This window comes from Peromyscus californicus, unplaced genomic scaffold, assembly GCF_007827085.1.
Source record: "Peromyscus californicus insignis strain IS unplaced genomic scaffold, ASM782708v3 Scaffold_7__1_contigs__length_154581171, whole genome shotgun sequence".
Taxonomy (NCBI): domain Eukaryota; kingdom Metazoa; phylum Chordata; class Mammalia; order Rodentia; family Cricetidae; genus Peromyscus; species Peromyscus californicus.
The window spans coordinates 126,803,778-126,828,426 of record NW_026294595.1 but is presented as its reverse complement, the minus strand read 5'-3'; the positions used below and the strand labels follow the sequence as shown (position 1 = coordinate 126,828,426).

Below are 24,649 nucleotides of genomic sequence, written 5' to 3'. Positions count from 1 at the left end.
AATATTGTTTGACCTTTTACAGAAAAACTGATGTGACTCCTGGTTTACACAGAATATATTAAAATGATCAAACCTGTCACCCCAGATGATTTCAATATAGATAGTGGATCTACCAGTCCAACCTACCTATAGGCCTGCTCACTCACCTACACACTCATCAACCAACCAACCACCAACAAACATTCCAGCTGCGCCCCTCTTCCTACCTGTTGTTTCCACATCTCAGCCTTGTAGGCACCCCTCTTGTCTGTTTCCAGGGAGAAAGGCTCAGCCTGAGTCACATTCTTCACCTTTTTCTCTGGCAAGTTAATGGTGTCAAAATGGGGCACAGGAAGGGCCTTGAACTTGGGCACCTAAAGGAAAAGCAAACAGAAGAGTAACGTAAGGAAGTTTGGTCAATGAGGAAGACAGGAAAATCTATCCCACAGAGGACATCAGATCCTGTTGATGACTTCAGTGCCTCGCCACCTTCAAGTCTCTGCATAAAACAGACAGATGACAAACACTAAAAGGATCTCTTGCCAGACATGGCGATGCACACCTAGAAGCCCAGACCTCCAGGAGCTGATGAAGGAGGATCAGGAAATCAATATACCTGCCTAGACTACACAGTGAGACAATATCTCAAAAGCCAAACAAAACCAAAAAAGGCTCTTAGCAAGTATGCTGGTAAGCATTTTGTCAGCTTGACACAAGCCAGGGTTATCTGGGAAGAGGAAACTTCAACTGAGAAAACACAGTCAAACAAGAACCTTCTTCTCAAGCTGCTTTTGGTTGTGGTATTTTATCACAGAGCTAGAAAGCAAACTGAGACAGAGATAAAGCAATATTTGATCCTGAATATGTGTATAGACCTGAAAGACAGGAATATGAGTATGGACCTGAAAGACAGGAAATGCATATGGACCTGAAAGACAGGAATATGTGTATGGACCTGAAAGTCAGTTTGCAAAGCAGTGGAACCTTTTAGACCCCAAAGAAAACCTACGTTTTCCTCCTAACACTTCCAAAACTGGCAGCCATGAGCCTCCTTGTGCCAGACAGGTTACTTGCCCAACACATATTTCACAGGGGGTCTTGCAGGCCACCAGTGGAAAGCAATGATTTCAATAGTAATTTTATATAAGAAGTATACATATACCTTTTTATTAAAACATATGTTTTTATACTTTTTTATATATTTAGTAATTCTGTATAAAAGTTCTCTGGGGCTGGAGAGATGGCTCAGCAGTTAAAAGCACTGACTGCTCTTCTGGAGGTCCTGAGTTCAATTCCCAGCAACCACATAGTAGCTCACAACCATCCGTAATGAGATCTGGTGCTCTCTTCTGGCCTGCAAGGACACATGCAGGCAGAATACTGTATACATAATAAATCTTTGAAAAAAAAAAAAAGTTCCCTGAGTGAGGTGTAGTGATAGATACATGCCTGTACTTGGAAGCAGAAACAGGAAGACAACCACAGATTCAAAGCAAGTCTGTTCTACACAGCAAGACACTGCCTCCAAACAGACAGACAGACAGACAGACAGACAGACAGACAGGGGAGAAAAGGTTCCCTTTGAAGGACCAAAGATAGTATTTTGCAAATTACAAAATGAAAACACCTACCTCCCCTTTCTGCATTTCTTTTATTTTCTTCTCCTTCTGCACCTGGCGCTCTTTGTCGCGGGTATCAAAGGAGAAAGGGCACACCTCCACGTTTCTTGCCTCTGGGATATGGGGCTTATAAGGCACCCCATAATGTGGCACAGGCTGAGCTCGTATCACGACTGGCTTATCCTCTTCCTAAGAGAGAAACTACAGTTTACAAACAAGAGTCCTCATGTCTCCCCTGCCCACCCACCTCACAATGTGGACTCAGAAGGCACTGTATGAGATCAGCCACTAATTAATGCAAGTCACTCAGCCTAAGGTGTGACTTCAGAAACCTAGATTCCTTTTCTATCAAAGATGGACAATGCCAATTCAGTTACCACATCATAGGTCAAAGCAATGTAAAAAGCATTTGGTAAATAACCAAAACAATTACTCTTTAAAAATCTCAAGTTCCTCTCAGGAATGTTGGAATAACTAATGAAATCAGACAGACAAAGTGAAGAGCAGAAGGTACTAAGTAAGCATACTTATACCTTAGACTCTGACTCAGACTCCAGACTCCACTAAAACATGTGACTGGAATTAATGGTTGCCAAACCCAGAATAGGACCAAGTTGGTTGTTTGGGTTCAAGCTAGTAACATAAGATTACCATGTATTTTAGTTTCAACTGAACCTATAAAAAGGTTTATGCTGAGGTCTGCTATAAAATTACCCTAACTCTAGATATTTATAGATAAAATAGGAGATGTAATAAGAAGCTAGCATGATCGATGACAGTTCACATTTTACAGTCCCATGAATCACCACCCTCAGTCACCTTTGTGACCCCTGGGTATCAAGGACAATACAATGTAACTGCTTAGTATATGTTTTAAAAGTCCCTCACTGAACAGTGACAATAACTCAGGAAACGCTTGACCATGTTACAAAGACATCATGATCAATGCTATCGGAACAGACGAGCCTCTAATGCTTAACTTTCCTGCTGTTTTCATGGATTGTAACCCATTATCACCGAAAGCTAAGAGTCACACCTTACCAATTGCTCTCAGAGGAACAAAACAGATGATCGTTCATATTATTCTTACAGATAACTCCAGACAAGAGCTGATTGCCTTTGGGCCCCTTAACTGTAAAGACTGGTTAGGACTCAGACTGATGATGCAGAGGGAAAAGGAGATGCCCTCCCCCAGGGAAATCACCTCATCTTCTCTGGTGGGCACTCGGATCCTGTTCTTCAGTGCAAAAACTGGTGACTTGGGGACAGTGGCTGGAATTACCTTCTTTTCAGGAACACCCTAGAAGGAGCACACAATTAGACATCCCAGAACAATTTCCAGTATGCTACATGGAACACTAAAACCCAGGCCTGGAAGATAAAACCCACATGAGTGGGCACTTGCCAACAAGCCTGACCTGTGTTTGATCCCATAACCCACGGTGGAAGGAAAGAGCCAACTCCCAAAGTTGTCTTCTAACTTCTACATGAGAATGCAAGTACTAACACTCTTTTTTTTTTTTTTTTTTTTTTTGGTTTTTCGAGACAGGGTTTCTCTGTGTAGCTTTGCGCCTTTCCTGGAACTCACTTGGTAGCCCAGGCTGGCCTCGAACTCACAGAGATCCGCCTGGCTCTGCCTCCCGAGTGCTGGGATTAAAGGCGTGCGCCACCACCACCCGGCTAGTACTAACACTCTTAATCAAACATCACACAAAGATATATACACACACACACAACTAGACAAAACAAAAAACTAAGGGAAATTAAAATGCCTTAAGAAACGTTCATATGCCAAGACAATAGAGGCCTCCACTGTCAGCACGGTCAGGACCTCTAGAAGCCCCACTCATGGAAACCAAACCTGACCAACGTGGAAATCCCTTAAACAAAAGGGTGCAGTATTTGCATATAACCTATGCACATCTTCTCACATATTTTATGTCATTAGTATATTACTCATAATACCTAACATGATGAAAATGTATTCAATATATTTACTCTATCATTTATTCCATCCCATTATGATTTTATTATATGAATTTATTATATTATGTAGGGAATATTAGCCAAGGAAAGAAGTTCGTACATGATTGGTACAAATTAATTTTTTTCCTAAATATTTTCCATCCATGGTTAGTTGAATTCAGATGCAGAACTCAGAACTGTAGTTGATTGTACATGCCATGCAAAAGTTTATTGTACTTATTTTTTTATTTTATGTGTATGAATACTGGCCTGCATGTATGTCTGTGCACCATGTGCACGCTTGGTACCAGAGAAGGTCAGAAGAGGGCGTTGGGTACCTGGAACTGGAGCTGTGGATGGCAGTGAACTAGCTGTGGGTGCTGGGAATCAACCCAGGTCCCCCAAGAGTCACGAGTGCTCTTAACTGCTGAGCTGTCTTTCTAGCCTCAGATTTTCTGTTTTCTAAAGACTGCTATCACTAGCACAGGAAATCCAGTCATCAGACTTTGTAATTAATATGCTTTCACATGATTCTTTCACCTTTATTTTTTATTTTATGTGCATTAGTGTTTTGCCATGGTGAACTGCACCAGGATTACGTGACATGGAAAGAAAGCCCAGCAGGCCAGGGCTCTGCTCTGGTCCATCTGTTTCCCACCTGCATGCAGGCACAGCAACAGCCTCCAGCCAGAAGTTCACAAAACAAAGCAATTCACTATCTGAGGACTCACTCAGTCCTGCGATACCCACCTCTTTCATTTTTTGACCTTTCTCTGCATCCACCCAGGGGATACAGTGAGAGTGGTACGGTGCTTGTGGTACAGAGAGGAGCAATGATACCCCTAAGCAGCAGCCACACAGACAGTTCGCAGTGGAATCAACAGAAAGGAAAAGATGTTCTGTAAGAAATGATCTGGGGGGGGGGGGCTGGAGAGATGGCTGGGGGGGGGGGTTAGAGGACCTGAGTCCAGCATCCGTATCAGAAGTTTACAAATACCTGTAACTCCAAGGAATCACACAATCCTTTCTGACCTCCAAGGTACACACATATAAATAAAACAAACCTTTTAAGAACAAAGAAGGAAACCATCTTTGGGCAGTCCATGAGACGGCTCAGGGGGTAAAAGTGCTGGCTTGTCAAGCATCATGACCGGAGGGTCCCATTCCTGGAACCCACGCGGTAGGAAAGTCCTCTGACCTTCACACACACACATACACACAAAGCAAACAAACAAATAAATAAGTACTACAATACAAAAAACTTCATAAAAAATTATGGTTAGCACTTGGGAGGCATAGGCAGACTGATCTGTGAATTCAAAACCAGCCTGATCTACAAAGCCAGTTCCAGGGTAGCCAGGGCTACATGAGCCTCAAAAAAAAAAAAAAAGAAGAAGAAAGAAAAAAAGAAAAATAATTCTTGCAGCAACTATTTAAACAAATCCCATCTCCACTACAATCAAGCCAACTAGGGGCTCAATTAGAAACAAAGAAAAAGAAATACAATTTCCAGACACAGAAGTTTCCTTTTTTTTTGTTGTTTTGGTTTTTTTTTTTTTAAGATTTATTATGTATACAGTGTTCTGCCTGCATGTATGCCTGCATGCCAGAAGAGGATGCCAGTTCTCATTACAGATGGTTGGGAGCCACCATGTGGTTGCTGGGAATTGAACTCAGGACCTCTGAAAGAACAGCCAGTGCTTTTAACCGCTGAGCCATCTCTCCAGCCCCCTTTTTGTTATTTTTACATTTCAATTCTAAGTTCCTTGAGGCTCAGGAATGTTGACATTTGCATCCCTCTGCCTTTTCCATAGTGTAGAGCAGTGGTTCTCAACCTTCCTAATACTGGGACCATTTAATACAGCTACTATGTTGTGCTGACCCCAACTATAAAATTATTTCCTACTGCTACTTCATAACTTTGATTTTGCTACTATTAATGTAAATCTGTGTTTCCCCATGGTTTTAAGCAACCCCTGTGAAAGGGTCAGTTGATCCTCAAATGGGTTGTGACCCACAGGTTGAGAACCTTTGGTGTAGGGTAAGTGATCCAAGCTCACTTCCTGGTTTGAAAATCCACCAGTCCCCAACCTGGAACTCTCTACCCTAGAAAGCTCCTCCCCCAAGAAGCCCTGTAGAAGCCTGTCTCCTGCTCAGTTCTCTGCTGCTTCCCAACTGAGCAGAGGCAGCCACCCTCTCCCAAAAAATCTCTTGTGTGAGGTCTGTTGTGCGGTGTGACTTTGTGGTATTCTTTGGCTCCCAACTGCCTGGATACCTCTCCCCTCAGAGCTGTAACATTTGTAGAGGGGAAACCTCTCCCTCAGAGCTGTAACACTTGTAGAGGGGAAACCTCTCCCTCAGAGCTGAAACCTTACACTCAGCACCTACAGTAAGACCTGGTGGTAAAAGCATGTGGTCTGTTCTACCAGCCTCTACTAGCTTCAAGGACAAGTGCCTGCCTCAGGCCACCTTTGAGCTCCCAGGGTCTAGCACAGATTAATTACAGACACAAGCTGGGGCACATCAGCTGATAATGTCCCTCACAGGGGTATCTAACGCTAGAGTGCCTGTGCTATAGACACCAGGTCAGGCCCTGGGCAGGACACAAAGTGAATGACATGGACACACAAGTTCCCTGTTCTCCCTTCCAGTAGAAGAGAAAAGAGACAATAAACAAGTAGTAATTGAAATACATCTCAATCTTCATCAGTGTCCTAAAGAAACCCAGTGGATGCTGCTGCTAAGAGCAAACTAGGGGGCCGGGCGGTGGTGGCGCACGCCTTTAATCCCAGCACTCGGGAGGCAGAGGCAGGCGGATCTTTGTGAGTTCAAGGCCAGCCTGGTCTACAGAGCAAGATCCAGGACAGGCACCAAAACTACACAGAGAAACCCTGTCTCGAAAAACAAAAAAAAAAAAAAAATTATAAAAAGAAAAAAAAAAGAGTAAACCAGGGAAAGCCTCCCTTAGAAGGAAGCTTGGGGAAGGGGACTGTGCGTTTAGAAGTGGACAGTGTGCTTGGATAGATGACGGGGCAGGAAATGCCCCAAGTGCCCTGGGATGCGCTCTCTGGCCTGGCTCAGTACTCTGAGGATCTCATCTCACCAGTAACATCATTTCAACATGTATGCAAAAACCACACGAAGACTACACACAAAGAAGCTGGACAACCTGCTGCTGTCCCTGAGCCATCCCTGAAACAGCGGATCGATCCTCTCCCCAGCTCCGCCGACAGTGCAGCCCCTACCAGGCACCAGCAGCAAGTTCCCCTTCCCCACCCTCACGCTCAAGGCCTTCCATCACACCACCAGAGCCCCGAGAGCCATTTTTCAACTCCGACTCATGTTCTCTGCTACTCAAGCCCATCTTTCACTGCCTTTGCCATCTGTCAATCACAGGTGTGAAACAAAGAAGAGGAAATCCCCTTCTCTGATTTCTTACAGAACAACTTTTCCTTTGCCAAATTATGAGGATTGGTTCCCACTACAAACTGTCTGCATGGCTCCTTCTCAGGGGCTTTAACTGCTCCTCCTTGTTCACAAACAGCACACTACACTCACTGTATCTCCCGAAGGACTGTAAGAGCACACAGGAGCACAGCTGTGTCCACATACCCTTTTTAAAGCTGAGTTTTCTTTTTTTTTTTTTTTTTTTAGTTTTTCGAGACAGGGTTTCTCTGTGTAGCTTTGCGCCTTTCCTGGAACTCGCTTTGGAGACCAGGCTGGCCTCGAACTCACAGAGATCTGCCTGGCTCTGCCTCCTGAGTGCTGGGATTAAAGGCGTGCGCCACCACCGCCCGGCTTAAAGCTGAGTTTTCTAAAAAAAAAAAAAAAAATAGAAGATGGAAAAGAATACCTCTAAGCCAGTGTGGTGGCCCATGCCTTTAATCCCAACATGTGGTAGGCAAAAGCAGGTGGATTTTTGTGAGTTCTGGGCCAGCCTGGTCTCCACAAAGAGTTCTAGGACAGCCAAGACTACATTGAGAAACCTGTCTCAAAAAACAAAAGAAAGAAAGAGACTGAGAGAAAAGAATATATCTAATGTCTCTTCTATGTGCCAGGGCTACATAGTGAGAGCCTGTCTCAAAACAAAAAACAAAAACACCTCAGGGGGCTGGAGAGATGGCTCAGTGGTTAAGAGCACTGACTGCTCTTCCAGAGGACCCCGGTTCAATTCCCAGCACCCACATGGCAGCTTTCAACTGTCTGTAACTCCAGTTCCAGGGGATCCGACACCCTCACCCAGACATACATGCAGGCAAAACACTAATGCAAATAAAATAAAAATAAATAAATTGTTTAAAAAATATAAAATAAAAAAAGGATTTACTTAAAAAAACAAAAAAAATAAGAACCCCTCAGGACAGCACAAGCACTAAGAGGTACAGTTCACTGTTATCAACATGGCCGTTCACTGAGTCAGGAACCCCAGCTGTTCGTCCAGCTGTTCGTCCAGCTGAGAGCTCTCTGACCTGGACTCAGCAAATCAGAATGCCAGGGCTGGGAATCTGTTTACATAAGGAGAGCCCCAGAGGATTCTGAAAGCTGGTCAGGCAGCACTCTCCTTCAGCACCTCACAGATTTGGTCCTACCTTCCCCCCCCCACACACACACACACAGGGGTCGGGAGAACGGGGGTGCCATATGAAGAAAAGCTTTCAGTTAAAGAGGAAATGATGATTATTTCTAGGTACAATGATTTTTATAAAGCCTTGGAAGTGTAACTTGAGTTTGCTTTTGGTCTAATGCAAGGAAATGGAATAAACAAAACAATCTATCACAGTTCCCCTCACGGCCGACTCTAAAACAAGCAAAGGCAAAGATGGCACACAGAAAGCCAGCACAATGCATGGAATCTGCAGTCCTGGCTACCAGGAGGCTAACACAAGGACATCTCTGTGACCCAGAAGGTTAAGACAAGCCTGGGCAACAAAGCGAGACCTCTTCTCAAAGGAAAGATTCATTATTTAAATAGTGTATGCTGTTCTAGTTTATATGTTATGAGACTTGAACATTTACAGATCTTGGTTACCTATGCAAGGTTCTGAAGGCAATATTGCAGATACTGAGGGATGACTCCATATGAAAAGGGACATGTGTCAGCCATGACACAATGACAACACAAGGATGTCACCTCTACTACACATCATCAAAGGTTGTTCCTCTACAAAGCACTCTCTGAAGTTTCCTCCCTCTTCTCCAGTTCTGCAGCCCTTTAAACCACACCTCTTGCCAGGTGCCTTTAGTCCCAGCACTCGGGAGGTAGAGGCGGTGGGTCTCTGTGAGTTTGAGGTCAGCCTGGACTACAAAGTGAGTTCCAGGACAGTCAGGACTACACAGAGAAACCCTGTTTTGAAAAAAAAAACAAACCAAAAGAAAGGAAAAAACTGCATCTCTTTTCAGAACACAACCTCCTAGGAGTCTTTTATTATGTACCCACACATTGCCTCTTACTAGACTTGAAATCCTAAGACCAAAAGTCAGTTCTGCAGGATCTTTTTGTCATCTCCAGCCTGCTACAATGACGTCCTACTCACAGTACCAACCTGAGCATTTGTGAATGGGCAGATTTTTAGTCACATACAGAACACTTCTGCCAGCTCCCACACCTCAAGTATTCTTACCACGACATCTTCCAAGATCTTAGTGGGGCAAGGTCTGGAATGAAACTCAAAGTGTTCGTCCTCTGACTTTTTCTTTGACTCTCGATCCTGAATTCGTTTCTCAATTTCTAAATCAAAACCAATAGGCTGAGTGGGAGGTTTAACAGGAGGTCTCTTCGGCAAGATGGGGCCACTTCCAAAAATTCTGGGATCAAGTTCCCGGGCTTTGAATTTATATCTGTAAGGAGAGAATTTAAATAACAAACACAAAAGGCTTTTTAAATTAAACAAAAACTACACAAAGTAGAACAACACCTATTAAATAAGCGATAAGATAATCCACCCTGTGCAGCAAAATCTCTCCTCTCCATCTCATCTTCTTCACCTCCTGAGAAGAGTAAATGAGGCAGCCGGAATTTCCTACTGGGGCTTGGGGCTCCCTGACGACAAGCACCTGTAACCCTAGCATTCAGAAGGTAGAGACAGGGGCTTGGGGCTCCTTGATGGCAAGCACCTGTAATCCTAGCATTCAGGAGGTAAAGACAGGGGACCAGAAACTCAAGTTTGGGGCTGGAGAGCTGGCTTGGGGGTTAAAAGGACTGGCTGCTACTCCAAAAAGCCTCAGTTCCCAGCACCCACAGCAAACAACTATTTGTAACCATCTCCAGTTCCAGAAGGCATGGTGATATTTTATTTGTGCTGAAATGTGATTTTATTTGTATGTTAATAAATAAAGTTGCCTGGGGATCAGAGCTAATAGCAAGCCATAGCAGAAGTCTGGCAGTGGTAGCACACGCCCTTAATCCCAATCACACGACAGGCAGATCTCTGTGTGTTCAAGGATACCACCTGTATGGAGACACGCCTTTAATCTCAATACAACCATAGAAGACCTGGAGGTCTGTATAGATGGGCAGTGACGAGGTCATGTGGTTGGGTTTACAACCAATGAGAAGGCAGAACAGAAAGTCTATAAAAAGACAGATACACAGGAAGTAGTGCTCTGGCAGCAGCGGCAGCGAAGGGTAAGCTCAGCTCTCAGCTACTGCTCTGACCTCTTCGACTTTTAACTCTGCAATTGGCTCTGTGTTTCTCATTTAATAACACTGTTCATCTACAAGAGGGTCCAACATCCTCTTCTGGCTTCCTTGGGCACCAGGCATGCCAGTGGTGCAGATACTGCATGAAGGCAAAACTCCCATAAATATAAAATAAAAACTAAAAAAAAAAAAAAAATCAAAGCCATCTTTGCTAATAGCAACTCTGAAACCCTGTCTTTAAAAAAAAAAAAAAGATAGGGCCAACGCTGGTAACATGGTCTATAATCCCAGCAATTCGGGCCAAGGCAAGAGAATTGGATAACTAAAACACACCTCGGCTAAAAAGCCAGCACAAGCAACTTAGTGAGGCTCTACTTGAAAGTTAAAAAGGGCTGGGGTATAGCTCAGCAGTAGTGTTTGTCTTACCTGCACAAAGGTCCTGGGTTTCACCCCCAATACCACAATGATCAGGGATGATCTTGGCAGACAAGTTTCAATGCTGACTACACTAAGTTCCAGCCTTTTCCAAGAGTAAAGCTGTAAAAATCCCTTGAAAGTCAGGAAGAGGTAAGGTCTAGACCAACCTTAGTCCTTAACTGGAATCCAAAAGTAAGTTCTGCCATCCCCACTTCTGCATTGGATTTTTACCAGCTTATGCTCCAGGGCACCTCCCTGTTACTTCCCACTTTCATTCAGAGACAGGAAGGAGCACAGCCTACAGAGCCACCGTGAGAAGTAAGGCAGCAACTGCTGCCCTGTAGGCCGAGAGCAACCAGGCAGGTTTTACTAGCATTCCTCAGACAGGAAAGTGGACTTACTGTTGCAGTTTCTCAAACTCCTCAGCCTCCTGTTCTGCTGTGCTTTTGCAGGTCACAAGCCTCGCACGGTATTTGGTTTGCAGTATGGGAGTCTGGGGGTCTCTTGAGATCTTGGTCACAGGTCTGGAGGGTAACAAGTCTGTAAAGCAAAATCAGACATTTGCTTAGTTCCCCAAGATCCAGTTCACCTGTAAGTGCTGGCCCAACCAGGTAGAAAACAGACAAAGCAGGGTGCCTGGCTTTGTGCTCTCTCTCACCCTACAGATGTTCCCTCCCTTCCTCCTACCACCCTTATCGAAGGGTAAATTCTTCTGCCATCTCTGCACTTAAGGTCTAGCCAAGCCCAATGGGGTTCCTTGCCACTGCAGAGGCCTTTCTACTGACAATACCAACTATTTTGCTTGTTGTTGACAATGTTTTTATTACTGTTTTAAGACACCAGACCTTTACAAACCAATGAGTAATTCCCAACTTCATGAATTTCACAACAAACATCTGTATCAAAGCAAGTCAATGGTAAAGCCAGGCATGGTGTACATGCCTGTCATCCCAGCATTTAGGAAGCTGAGGCAGGAGGATCAATAGTTGATGCCCAACCTAGGCTACATTTCAACTTTCAAACCAACCTCACTATAGAGCTACACCAAACAGAGATGCAAAGAAGAAAGTCTGACAGACAGCTGGAGAAAGTCAGAGACAGACAAAAGAGCAAGAATAACTGTTCCAGAATGTTAGCATTTAGACCAGCGGTTCTCAACTAACGCTGTGACCCTTTTATGTCCTGGCAACCCCCAACCATAAAATTATTTTTGTTGCTACTTCCTAACTGTAATTTTGTTACTGTTATTAGCTTTTATACAACAAATATCCATGTTTTCCAATGGTCTTAGGTGACCTTGTAAAAAGGTCATTCAACCCCCAAGAGGTCATGACCCATAGGTTGAGAACTGTTGATTTAGAGCATTACCAATGCTCACAGGGGCTATTGATTTCCCTGGCCGGTAACAAATCTGACAATTTTCATAATTACTTAAAATGAATTCTTCTATCTAGACCTTATATAACAGTGAGAAAAATTAATTATCTCATTCATTTACCGGATTCTCTTTTGAAACAGATTCTGACTATGAAGCTTTGACTAGGTGAGAACTTAATTCCATGAAGATAAAAAAAAAAATCACTATTTTCATAGTATAAAATGTCAGTCTATAGTAGCAAGCTTAAGAAACACTGTAGTTAGGGTTGAGAATGTAGTACACTGGTAGAGTGCCTGCCTAGCATGCACAAGGTCTTAGACTGACTCCTCAGCATTGCAAAAAGAAAACAGAGAAATACTACATTAAAAGCAACTCATGTAGCCACCTAAAACCAAACACTAACCAATGCTTACTAGGAAGAGAAAACTTTTAGATAGCTCAAAAATACATCCTGTTTTATCCAAAATATTAGCCATATTTGTTTTTTGTTTTGAATATGGGTTCTTTGTAGCACAGGCTAGCCTTGAAATCACTATTTAGACCAAACTGGCCTTGCCCTACCTCCCAAATGCTGGGACTACAAGCATGCACACCAGTCCAGCTTAGCCACATCTCCTGATAAGTTATTTTACATTATTTTCTTTCCTTCGGTTTTTTGAGATAAGATTTCTCTGTGTAGTGGCTGTCCTGGAACCTACCTGGTAGACCACGCTGGCTTCAAACTCAGAGATCTGCCTACCTCTGCCTCCCGAGTGCTGGGACTAAAGGTGAGTTACCACACCCAGCAATTATTTTCAACCTGCAGATTTTATGCTCTTGTAGAAATTACTTTCATAAAGACAGAAACAACTGAGATCCTCTCATGTGTGCCCCACCCAATCTACCCACACTTGTCAGCCTTTGCGCCCCTCCTCCTCCTCCTCCTCTCGAGGATCACTGCTGCTGTGCAGGGATGGAGGAGGCCCGGCCCGCTAAGTGCTGGAGCAAACTCACTCTCGTCCTTCTTATTCCTCAGGTGGTATCTAGTAGGGGTTCGTCTGTGGAAGGCTTCGACCTGCTGTGCAATGGGCACATACTGAGAAGCGGCTTCGTCAAATGTTCTCTTCTTTCCTTTGGACAGATTGAAAGGCTTAACAATGGTGCATCCTTTAGTCATTCGGGCCTGTGAAGAGAAAAGTTGTCAGCAAATGAAATGGGATCTACCGCCAGCACATGCTCAGGTGTGGTGGAGCCAGAATCCTTACACTTATCAGTCCTTCAGCAAGGGTTACACAGTCTGACATGTTTCTTCTTTGAAAAATCTGGCACTTAGGAGATTGTTTTATAATAGTACATATGCAGTTTTCCCCGAGTCTATTAATGCTTTGAACCAGTCAAGAGCAAGTTTTTTAGAATTCAAAGGGAAAGAGAAAGGAAAGGTAAAACCACACAAAACTGGCATGGGCTGCTGGGTCTGCATCAGGTCAGGCAGAAGCCTAACTTAGCTCTCTCCACATAGACCCTCAAACTGACTGATACAAAAGCCTACCCCCCACTGTGGATCATTAACTTTTTATCTATTTTTAATGAGTTTTTTTTAGTTAGTTTGGTCTCTCTGTGTAGCCCTGACTGGCCTGGAACTCACTATGTAGAGCAGGCTGCCTTTAACTCACAAGAAATCCACCTGCCTCTGCCTTCCACTAATTTTGAATGGAAGCAAAACTCCAGGGCATATTTCTAAAGAGGCAGCAACAAATTCAGGCTTTAAGATTGACTCAAGACCGGCCACAGAGTACAACCTCATCTCAATTAAAAGACAATGATGACTACAAATGTGAGCGGCTCGCTAGTTCCAGAATGATGATTTAGCATCATCATTGCTTCTGGTAGTGCTCTGCTAATAAAACTGGACACATGGGCACCAGTCATACATATGATGCATAAATATCCATGCAGACAAAACACATGTACACATAAAATAAATAAATCATTTGGGGGGATGGAGAGGTAGCTCAGTGGTTAAGAACATCTGCTGTTCTTCCATAGGCCCCGAGTTCAATTCCCAGCACCCACTTCAGGTGACTTACACAAACACCTCTAATTCCAATTATGGGATCCCCACTCCCTCTTCTAACCTCCACTATCACCCACACATACATGGCATACACTCACAAAACACAAATACTACAAGAAAAATAAGTATTAAAAGTATTTAAAAATAAAACCTTGCCTGAAGTCAGGAGTGGTGGTGCACCCCACCATCCCATTGTTGGGGAGGTGAAGGCAGGAGGATCAGGAGTTCAAAGGTCATCCTCAGCTACACAGTGAGTTTGAGGCAAGCCTAAATGAAATGGGACTCTTCTGACATTCCTAGGAGACACAATCTCACAGCAAACTCCCTGATCCAACTAGGGTTGGGGCAGACATCTCATATTGTGTGTGTCCGGTTTTATTAACAGAGCACCACCAGAAGCAATGATGACCCTAAATCCTCATATTTGCAGTCATCACTGTCTTATTTGAGATGAGGTGCTGTGGAACAATCCTTTTCTACACTGTGAATATGTATTACTCCCATTGGTTAATAAAAAGCTGGGCAGGAAGTTAGGTGGGAAAGTCAAACTGAGAATAACAGGAAGAAGGAGGGCAGAGTCAGGAGACACAGCCAGCCGCCAAGCAAGTAGGACATGTAGAAAATAAGGTAGCAAGCCAGGAGCCTCATTACAGAATATAGATTAATAAAAATGCATTAATTTAAATGTAAGAGCTAGTTAGTAATACACCTGAGCTATTGGCCAACCATTTATAAGTAACATTAAACCTTTGAGTCTGTTATTTGAGACCAGGCAGTTGGGACAAGAAACATCCGTTTACAATGAGGTCATACTTTCCACACCCAAGCCTTCAGGTGCTGGAGAAAGCCTCTACAAATTTGCCACATATAATTTTATGTGTTTCGTGTCCCATCTTAATTTTTACACCAACTTGGTAACATGCTTTCCCAGAGGAGTGATTTGTTGACAGTCACACAGCTCACAGGGAATTTATATCTATCTTGATTTAAAAAATAAGCCTCCTCAATTATCCTATTGTAAATAATAACAACAAATGCTACACTGAATCCTACTCAATTAGTAATAAGAATATTGTTGCCTGGCAACTTACAGGAGATGAAGGATGCTTTCGAAGTTCAGACATGAAATTCACTTCCTTATACTCTTCCTGGTTCTTGGGATGTTGTTTGATTCGCTCATCTGTGAGGAAGTGGAAGTCAACTGTTTTGGTGACTTGGTTGGTGGACTTCTTCACAGGTTGCGCTGGCCCTGCGAGAGCCAGCTTCTTGAACTCCTCATTCTTCCTCCGCATCTCCACCACCTCCTGCTGCATCTTCAGTCTTTTCTCCACCTCCTGCTCCTCGGTGCTCTTCAGAATCTTCTGCCTACAAACAAGAATCAGCAAAAGAAAAAAGAAAGGAAGAAAGGGCTAAGCGATTCAAGGACTCTAAAGCTGCTGGGTAGACTATATTTATAACCTATGTTATCTATCAAAACCAGTTTCTCTACCAGAAACAAATGGTGGCAACATTAATTAGGCAACATTATGCAAAGATGGGTACTTTACATGAAGGTATTAAAATTTTCAGAGAACAAATGCTAAAACTACACAAGACACTAGACAGAGCAGGAGATTCCTATTTGTCTACACCAATGGTTAGTTTTTATGCCACATGCAAAACTGAGCTAAGAAGTCAGAAGAGCCACATTTAGAATTCCAGCACTTGGGAGGTTAAGACCAGAGGACCACAAACTGGAGACCAGCCCTGGTAACCTGGCTAGTTCCAGGTCCAGCAGTGTAGGTAAGAAAAAGAAAGTGCGGGGTGATGGTGGCATACAGCTTTAACCCCACCACTGGGGAGGTAGCGGCAGGCAGATGTCTATGAGTTCAAGGCCAGCCTGGTATATAGATCGAGTTCCAAGAGAGCCAGGGCTATACAGAGAAACCCTGTCTCAAAAAAAAGGAACCAAAAAAAAAAAAAAAACCAAAAAAGAACTCTTACCAGCAAATAAAAGTTAAAATATTTCAATGCTGGAGGAGATAAAGATGATGATTAAGAGAGACGGCTCAGCAGTTAAGAGCACTGGCTGCTCTTGCAGAGGACCTGAGTTCAGTACTTAGCATCTACATGTGGCTCACAACCATTGTAACTCCAGTTCTAGGAGAACTGATGCCCTTTTCGAGCCTCCAGAGTACCCACACAAAGGAGTGCACTGGCAAATACTTGTACACATAAAATAAATAAATCTTTAAAAAAATAAAAAAAAAACCCTAAGGTACTGGACATACTAGTTTAGTTTGACTATTCCATGGTTCTGTTTAGATTATAACATTACCTTTATATCTCATAAAATATAATTATAAGCAGTCAACTTACAAAACTTAAAAATAGAGTTGGGCACGGTGGCACATTCCTTTAATCCCAGCACTCAGGAGGCAGAGGCAGGCAGATCTGAGCTGGAGGCTAGCCTAGTCTACAGAGCAAGTTCCAGGATAGCCAGGGCTACGCAGAAAAACCCCGTCTCAAAAACACATACATACATACATACATACATACATACATACATACATACATAAATAAATTGATGATAAAATATTGGATCAACTAGATCTGAAGCAATTTAAAGTTATAAAGAGGCAGATAAGGGGCTCAGGATGTAGCTTTGTAGTTAGAGTACTTACTAGCATGTGGAAAATTTAATCTCCAGTACTACATACACCAGAGCGGTGGTGCAGACCCACATCCCAGCACTAAGAGGGGTGGAGGCATAAAAAGCAGAGGTTCAAGGTCATCCTTGGCCATTAATCTAGTACAAGGTCGGCCTATGCTACAGAAACAAAAAGGTGACGACATTGCAAATCTTTTTTTCTTTTTTTAAATTTCAGAAATAAAATTGGCAATAAATATCAGCACCCATAAAACCATTTTCTATTATTAAACCAGTGGTTCTCAATCTTCCTAATGCTAGGACCCTTTAATATAGTTCCTTGTATTGTGGTGACCCCCAACCACAAAATTATTTTTGTTGCTACTTCATTACTGCAATTTTGCTACTGTTATGAATCTTAATATAAATATTTTTGGAGACAGAGGTTTGTCAGAGAGGTTGCAACTCACAGGTTAAGAACCACTATATTAAAGTATAAACAAAATTTCCCAAAAAAATTGAAATAATCTCTTGGCAAATGAATAAAACTGACCCCCAAAGTTGATTACAGACTGTAAAACCAAGCATATTTACTGGGTAAAGGATAAGAAGCTCAAGGAGGCCTGTCCGATTGAATAGTAAGAACTTGTATTGATCTTGTCCTATGAGTAGTTTTTGTTTTGTTTGTTTGTTTGTTTAGCCCTGGCTGTCCTGGAACTCTGTGAACCAGGCCGGCCTTGAACTCAAAGACTGGCCTGCCTTTGCCTCTCATGGGCTGAGATTAGGGTATGCACCACCAGAGCCAGCTCAGCTTTCCTGTGCATGGTTTTTTTGTTTGTTTGTTTGTTTTTGTTTGTTTCGGTTTTTCAAGACAGGGTTTCTCTGTGTAGCTTTGGAGCCTGTCCTGGATCTCACTCTGTAGCCCAGGCTGGCCTCGAACTCACAGAGATCCGCCTGCCTCTGCCTTCCAAGTGCTGGGATTAAAGGCGTGCGCCACCACCGCCCGGCCCTGTGCATGTTTTAAACCAGCATCTGTGTTCATTGTTTACTATCTCAGCATCCTTCAGGTCACAGGCAGGGTCACAAACAGCTTTTAGGAGTTTCCCCAAATGGCATGTGTGCCAATTGGATTGAATTGATTTATTTATCAATTTATAAAGTGACTGATTTATAACTTACTGCACTTACTCGAAAGTTTACACGGGGAGGAACTTACCGTGCAGATAGAACACCAGGTGCAGTATGCCCACCCTTGGCTTTCTCCGGACTTTCTCTTTCATTCTTTCTGGAAGTACCTCGAACACTGCCTTCTTCCTCTTCCTCTGCTTTCTTTTTATGAGACCTTGAATTCAAAATGAACAAAAATAAATAAAGACATTTCCTGAAGCACATCCTCATTTGGGGGACTAACGACATGACTGAACCACAGGGTTCTTCAGTCGTATCATCAGATCATACACAGCAACAGCTCCAACGTTAACCATGAGAAAGCCCTCGGGTCAGCTGAGGCATCTGGTAGTGTTTAAATCAACAAACAGAAGACAGTGGACAGCCTTCCTGACAGCTGCAACATCTGTTCCTTAGTAAATTCAGGAGCAGCAGCAAGGTAGCCAGCTACAAGTAAGTATTTTACCGGCTTTAGCAGCCTCCACTGCAACTGGGAGATCCAAGTGACAATCTCAACGACTAAGATAAAGTTTAAGACGCACCCTCCAGAGAAGGTCTCGCTTTCCTGCGAGAGTGCTAGCCTGCTTCCTTTACAATATCCACTCTTGAACATGGATGGAATGTCTAAAGACACAGCAGTTACCTTCTGATAATGACACTGAAGCAGAATGAAAAAGCTAAGAAGTTAGAGGTAAGAATCAACCAAAGCCAGTGGCAAACTAGTTTTGACTTCTGTGAAGTACAAAAATTATTTAGATACTTTAGAGAACTCCTTGCAGTGAAACACATTCCCAACTAAAAAAAGTAATAATAAGCATGAAGGTCATATATTCTGGTCGGTCTTTGCCAGAGAAGAACACTGGAATCAAACCTGTAAGCTAAGATTTGAGCACCTTCCAGAAGGACACAGTTAACAACACCCCTGGCCATGGCTCAGGAGTTCCCCAGTCTACAGGTACACCAACCCGGCTGTAGACGGACCCGTTGGCCACTTTACTTTATAACTCAAAATTCTCCTCAACAGGAGAGAAACCTAGCGCACAGGTCGGCGGTCTGCAAGGCAACAGTAACACCTTGACTACTCACAGTTTCATTTTTTTGGAAGGTGGGAAGCCACTGGCAGGAGTGGAGCATCTCTTTGCCTTCATTTCAACAAGATCATGGTTTTTCCCTTTGTGCTCCAAATCCTTCTGAGCAGAGAGTCTAACAGATCTCCTATGGTAGGATCGACACAATTTATCTTAAGATGAATACATTTACTACAGATATACAAATGCTCTTCAAACAGTAAAAGTATGTCAAACCACAAGACCAATAAAACGCTTCTTTTATTACCCATTCTCTAGTAATCTAATGGTTGTAAAAATTTGCTATTTCCAACCATAAAATTCTGGTATTCAAATTTGCTGGTGTTTTACAAATTAGATCTCAATAAAATTGACTTTTGGAAACACCAACAAGACAGACTAAACGGAGTTGTGCCATTGTGATGTCAGCACTCAGGAAAGCTACTACAGCAGGATGGCAAGACTTAGCTCAAAAGGAGAAAACCAGAATCAGAACCCTGGGTGTGGCGGTACGTGCCTTTAATCCCAGGGCTTAAGAGACAGAGGAGGAGAGAGTTTGAGGTTAGCCTAGTCTACATACTGAGTTCCAGGACAATCATAGCTCCACAGTGAGAACCTGCCTCAAATTTTAAACAGTTAAAAAAAATACAAAATATATTTGAATGAGGGCTGGGATGGTTCAGTAGTAAAGACTTGCCTAGCAAGTACAGGGAGCATAGATCTGGGTTCACTTCCAGAGGGGACATGGGAAGGTTAAGATTAAATAGAAAACACGGGGCAAGGAAAATAGGATAACAACAACAACACAACAACAACAAAAGACAGTGACCAGGAACAAAGCAGTGACAGGTCTAACCAGATTAATAATTATGATATAGTAATGTAATATAATATAATATAATAATATAAGTACAGGCTGACAATATTCCAGTAAACAGAAATTAATGAGACCAGTTATTTTGTTTGTTTGGGGTTTTTTTGTTTGTTTGTTTTTTGTTTTAGTTGTTGTTTTGTTTTTGAGACAGGGTTTCTCTGTGTCGCCCTGGCTGTCCTGGAATTCACTCTGCAGACCAGGCTGGCCTCAAACTCACAGAGATCCACCTGCCTCTCTACCTCCCGAGTGCTAGGATTAAAAGCATGAGACGGGGTTGGAGGCTCGGGGGGAGCAAGGCATGCATGTTGTTGTTGTTTTTAAAGCAAGATCCCACTAAGTGCCATGTACAAAAACTTAACTTTTTGTGATTGTTTAGTTACTTTAAAAGCTCCACATTATCACGAAAGGCAGGAATGGGGATGAGGGGGATCAGATGACTCAGTGAGCAGAGAAGCTTGAGTCCAAGCCTGACACCTGGTCTGAGTTCAGGCCCCATGAACCACAATGTGAAAGGAGAGAACTGACTCCAACTACTGTCCATATGCATGATGGTATACATACACACACACATACACACACACACACACACACACACACACACACACACACACACACACTATCTATCTATCTATCTATCTATCTATATATATATATATATATGTAATATTAAACCTTTTTAAAGATTTTTTAATTATTTACTTATTTTTATTTGCTGTGCGTTGGTGTTTTGCCTGCACATATATCTGTATGAGGGTATTGGATCTCCTGGAACCAGAGTTACAGACAGTTGTGAGCTGTCATGTGGGTTCTGGGAATTGAACTCATGTCCTCCGGAAGAGCAGCCAGTTCTCTTAACCATTGAGCCATCTCTCTAGGCCCATAATTATAAAATTTTAAATAAGAGCAGGGCATACATATAACTCCGTAACAGAAAGTATGCTTAGCACAAATGAGACTGGCTCAAACTCTAACGCCACAAAATATTAAGCATGAATAATAAAAAGCAAAAATAGAATAAAAGTAAAAGAATAGAAAATATATATACAAACCTAACCACGAAAAAGCTTCTGTAATACTAAACAAAAAAAGGTATTTGAAGGCTGAAGAGATGGCTCGGTGGTTAAGAGCACTGGCTGTTCTTGCAGAGGACACAGGTTCAATTCCCAGTACCCATATGAGGACTCACAACTGTCTTTAACTCCAGTTCCAGAAGGTCTTGCCCCCTTCTGACCAGGCGCCAGGAATGCACATGACACACATAGATAAATGCAAGCAAAACACCAGACACATAACATAACATAAGTGAAATTCTTTAAAAAGAGAGGGAGAAAGGTAATTGACATCAGAAAAACATAACCATTTTATCCATACAAAGCTTTTAAAATCAATCTGACGAGTTTGAATCCTGGCCTTGAGTAACCAAGTATGTATAAGCTCTCACGTATAAATTAACCCTGCAAGCTCACTCACTCCACAAGCACTGAGCGAGCATAGGTCTAACAGCACTGACACAGAAGATCTGAGTGTCACTTTACTGCTTGAGCAGGACCAGTAAACCCACAACTCTTGTGCCCCACTCTTACCTCTGAGGCTGGACAGGAGTTTTTCCTGATACAGCCCCTTCAGCATTCACAGAAGAACAAGCATTTGATGGAACGGAGTGTTTCTGAAGATTTTCCTTTTCTGTCTCGTTATAGTAAGTGTTGTCAACTATGAGAGACCAAAAACCTAATTAGACTGCTGCAGAAGTATCCTAAAATACCCACTTATAAATACATTAAATATTTAAACCATTAGAACACTGGCTGCTCTTCTAGAAGACCTGGGCTTAGATTCCCAGCACCCACGTGGTGACTCACAACTGTCTGTAACTCCAGTTCCAAGGGTTCTGATGCTTTCTTCTGGCCTTTGCAGGCAGGATGTACAGACATATATGCAAGCAAAACACCATCAACATAAAATAAAATTTAAAAACTTGAAGGTTTAAATGGAGTTACCCTGTAACAGGGGACAGTGCCTCTCCCAGACACCATGAGCTATCAAATAAAAAAAAGCCCAGAGCCACTGTATACATGTTACCTCTTTGCAAGTTTTTGTCAGTGGTTCCCCTATAGACACTGCCCTAAAACACATTCCAGGTTATTGCCAATGTGCCTTGCTTCCCTCCAGAACTCGACACTGACCAACCACACTTGGGTCCCAGGAACATGGAGGAAATCAAGTTAGCATCAAACCGGAAGCTCCGGTCCTACTAGCTAGCTTTCCTAGAGCTGAGGCGGCACGTGCACTGCCGGGAAGTAGAAACAGTCCTTCTCAGATGTGAGCCCGGCCAGCTGCAGTGCCAAGTGCCCTGGCAAGCCACGCCCACCAGTGCAACAGTGCGAGGCCCACTAGGAGAGTGACCGGCCACTTTCTGATTGGATTTAAAGACCACCCAGAAAATGGAATTCACACCTGACACCATTAATAGGTCCAAGAATCTGTGGCTAGGGAGGTCATGGGTCCTTGGGGAGGACATACTGCTACTATTCTGCTAAGTGCACACAGTATCAAACTGCCCTGAGTACTTATCTTCACACCCATAGGTTAGTGCCTCTCCTAAAACTCACAACTGGTCAATGTGTAGAGAAAAATAAGATTGGAGTGTTCAGATCTAAACGGGACATCATACCATCACCTCTAAAGCTCAGGGATCATTAAGAGGATAGAAATTTTCTAAGAGCCAGAGGTAGTAGAAGACTACAATTAAACAGCACTTATCCAGATACGACAGGGCAGTTGCACACATCAACTCCCAGTAGCTAGGACTTCACACACAAGACCATGACCAAGATCAAACCAGACAAAATCCAACACAGATGAAGAAGAGGGTCATGAAGTCCCACCCCTAGCTGAGGAGCTATTGGCAACTGATGGCTGCTGGGATATGGAGAGTCAGTTTTCTTCAGAAATGCATCCTGAAAGGCTTCCTACCCATGCTCCAGTAGACGGTCCTACACTGACGCACACGGGCAGCACTAAGTGGACTGAGTAGTTTAGAAGAAAACATGAGCCGGGCGCTGGTGGCGCACGCCTTTAGTCCCAGCACTCAGGAGGCAGAGGCAGGCAGATCTCTGTGAGTTCGAGACCAGCCTGGTCTATATAGTGAGTTCCAGGACAGCCAGGCCTACACAGAAAAACTCTGTCTCAAGGAGGTGGGGGGGGAAATCATGTAATTGAGAGAAAATAATGATGAAAGAAGGGATAGAAAAGGAGTTGAAAGGGAGTGAACAGGGAATAAATTTGATTAAATAATATCATGTGGGGCTGGAGAAATGGCTCAGCGGTTAGTCACATTTGTTGCTCTTTGGGAGGACTTGAGTTCGACCCCCTGTACCAACACAGTGGTTCACAACCATCTGTAACTCCAATTCCAGGGGTTATGATGCACTCTTCTGACCTCCACGGGCACCAGGCATTCAAGTGAGGCACATGTATACATGGCAGGCAAGGCAAAACACTCACACATAAAAAAGCAGATACATTTTTAAAAGAAAAGTATGTCTGTATGAATTCAAGCAATAAATATTTTAAATTAATAGCCCCCATGCCGGGCGGTGGTGGCGCACGCCTTTAATCCCAGCACTCGGGAGACAGAGCCAGGCGGATCTCCGTGAGTTCGAGGCCAGCCTGGTCTCCAAAGCGAGTTCCAGGAAAGGCGCAAAGCTACACAGAGAAACCCTGTCTCGAGAAAAAAAAAAAAAAAAAAAAAAAAAAAATTAATAGCCCCCAAAATGAGGGAAAAAACTAATCAGTACTCAAATCTCAAGAAAAATAAAAATTATATACATATATACACATACATGTGTATATGAGTATGTATACATAAGCATGTATGAGTATGATGATACAGAATTCTAAATTAAAATCATATGTATCCCGTACACAAATATTATCATTCCTAAACATGGAAATCTTAACTCAGGTAAAGTTATGCAGAAGGCCTGCTTATAAAAGCTACTTTGCTTATACATCATATACATGTTATCAAATTATCACAATGTACCCTATAAACATACAATTATGTTTATCAATTAAAAAACACTTTTTTGGTTGGCCATGGTGACCTAAAAAGGCCAGCCTGAGCCACATGAAACCATTTTTTAAAAATTTCATCAGCTAAGGTCTGGGATGCAGCCTAGCAGTAAAGCATTTTCTTATCATACTCAAAGCCCTACATTCAATCACCAGCATAGCAAAAGGTAAAAAAAAACAACAAACAAATGCCAGTTTAAAAAAAAAATCACAAGAAAGGAAAGTTATACACTAACGTTATTCATGAACCTTGGTACAAAATCTTTTAAAAACTTAGCACTCAGGACAGCACTTTAACTCAGTTACAGCATTTGTCAGGCATACATAAGGTCCTAGACTTAATCTCCAGCACTGGAAAAAAAGTCCGAAAATGAATCCTAAAGGCATATAAAAAGAAAACCACAGTCAGGTATGGTGGTGCCTACAATGTCAGCAAGAGGCGGAGGCAAGAGGATCACCAGTCTGAGGACAGCCTGAGCGACACACAGACCTCTTCTCGGGGAAAAAGAGCAGCACATGGTTGTACGTCCACCATGAACCAGATTCACCCAGTCACTAACAAACCAAAATTACAGTCTCTGGTGATGATTCCCTCAGCTCGGCAGCTCTAGTCACGGCAGCTTTGGTTGAGGGTCTTGTCTAAGCTGCTTCTCCTTACCTGCCTTCAAAGGTGTGACACGGCCTTGCTGAGGTTTGGCTTTTCTCAGGGAAGCTTTGCCTTGAAAAAGCTCCCCTATTCCTTTCTTCCTAAGAAAGTTGTTCTCCAAGTTGGCCTTCTCCTCTGTGA

General features: G+C 42.9%; 1 protein-coding gene across 4 annotated transcripts in view; it reads right to left on the bottom strand.

Annotated features, from left to right (window-relative positions):
- Tpx2 (TPX2 microtubule nucleation factor) overlaps nt 1-24,649 on the bottom strand; it is a 47,743-nt gene that overhangs the window by 3,225 nt on the left and 19,869 nt on the right. For all 4 annotated transcript variants that reach the window (XM_052723765.1, XM_052723764.1, XM_052723767.1 and 1 more), the window contains exons 4-14: nt 24,521-24,643; nt 21,372-21,498; nt 18,934-19,062; nt 17,897-18,022; nt 15,143-15,416; nt 12,992-13,160; nt 11,022-11,160; nt 9,185-9,401; nt 2,803-2,898; nt 1,611-1,787; nt 207-353 (exon numbers count right to left, since the gene is read on the bottom strand). In XM_052723765.1, the coding sequence (XP_052579725.1) occupies nt 207-353; nt 1,611-1,787; nt 2,803-2,898; nt 9,185-9,401; nt 11,022-11,160; nt 12,992-13,160; nt 15,143-15,416; nt 17,897-18,022; nt 18,934-19,062; nt 21,372-21,498; nt 24,521-24,643 (1,724 nt within the window). The remainder of the gene's footprint in view (nt 1-206; nt 354-1,610; nt 1,788-2,802; nt 2,899-9,184; nt 9,402-11,021; nt 11,161-12,991; nt 13,161-15,142; nt 15,417-17,896; nt 18,023-18,933; nt 19,063-21,371; nt 21,499-24,520; nt 24,644-24,649) is intronic.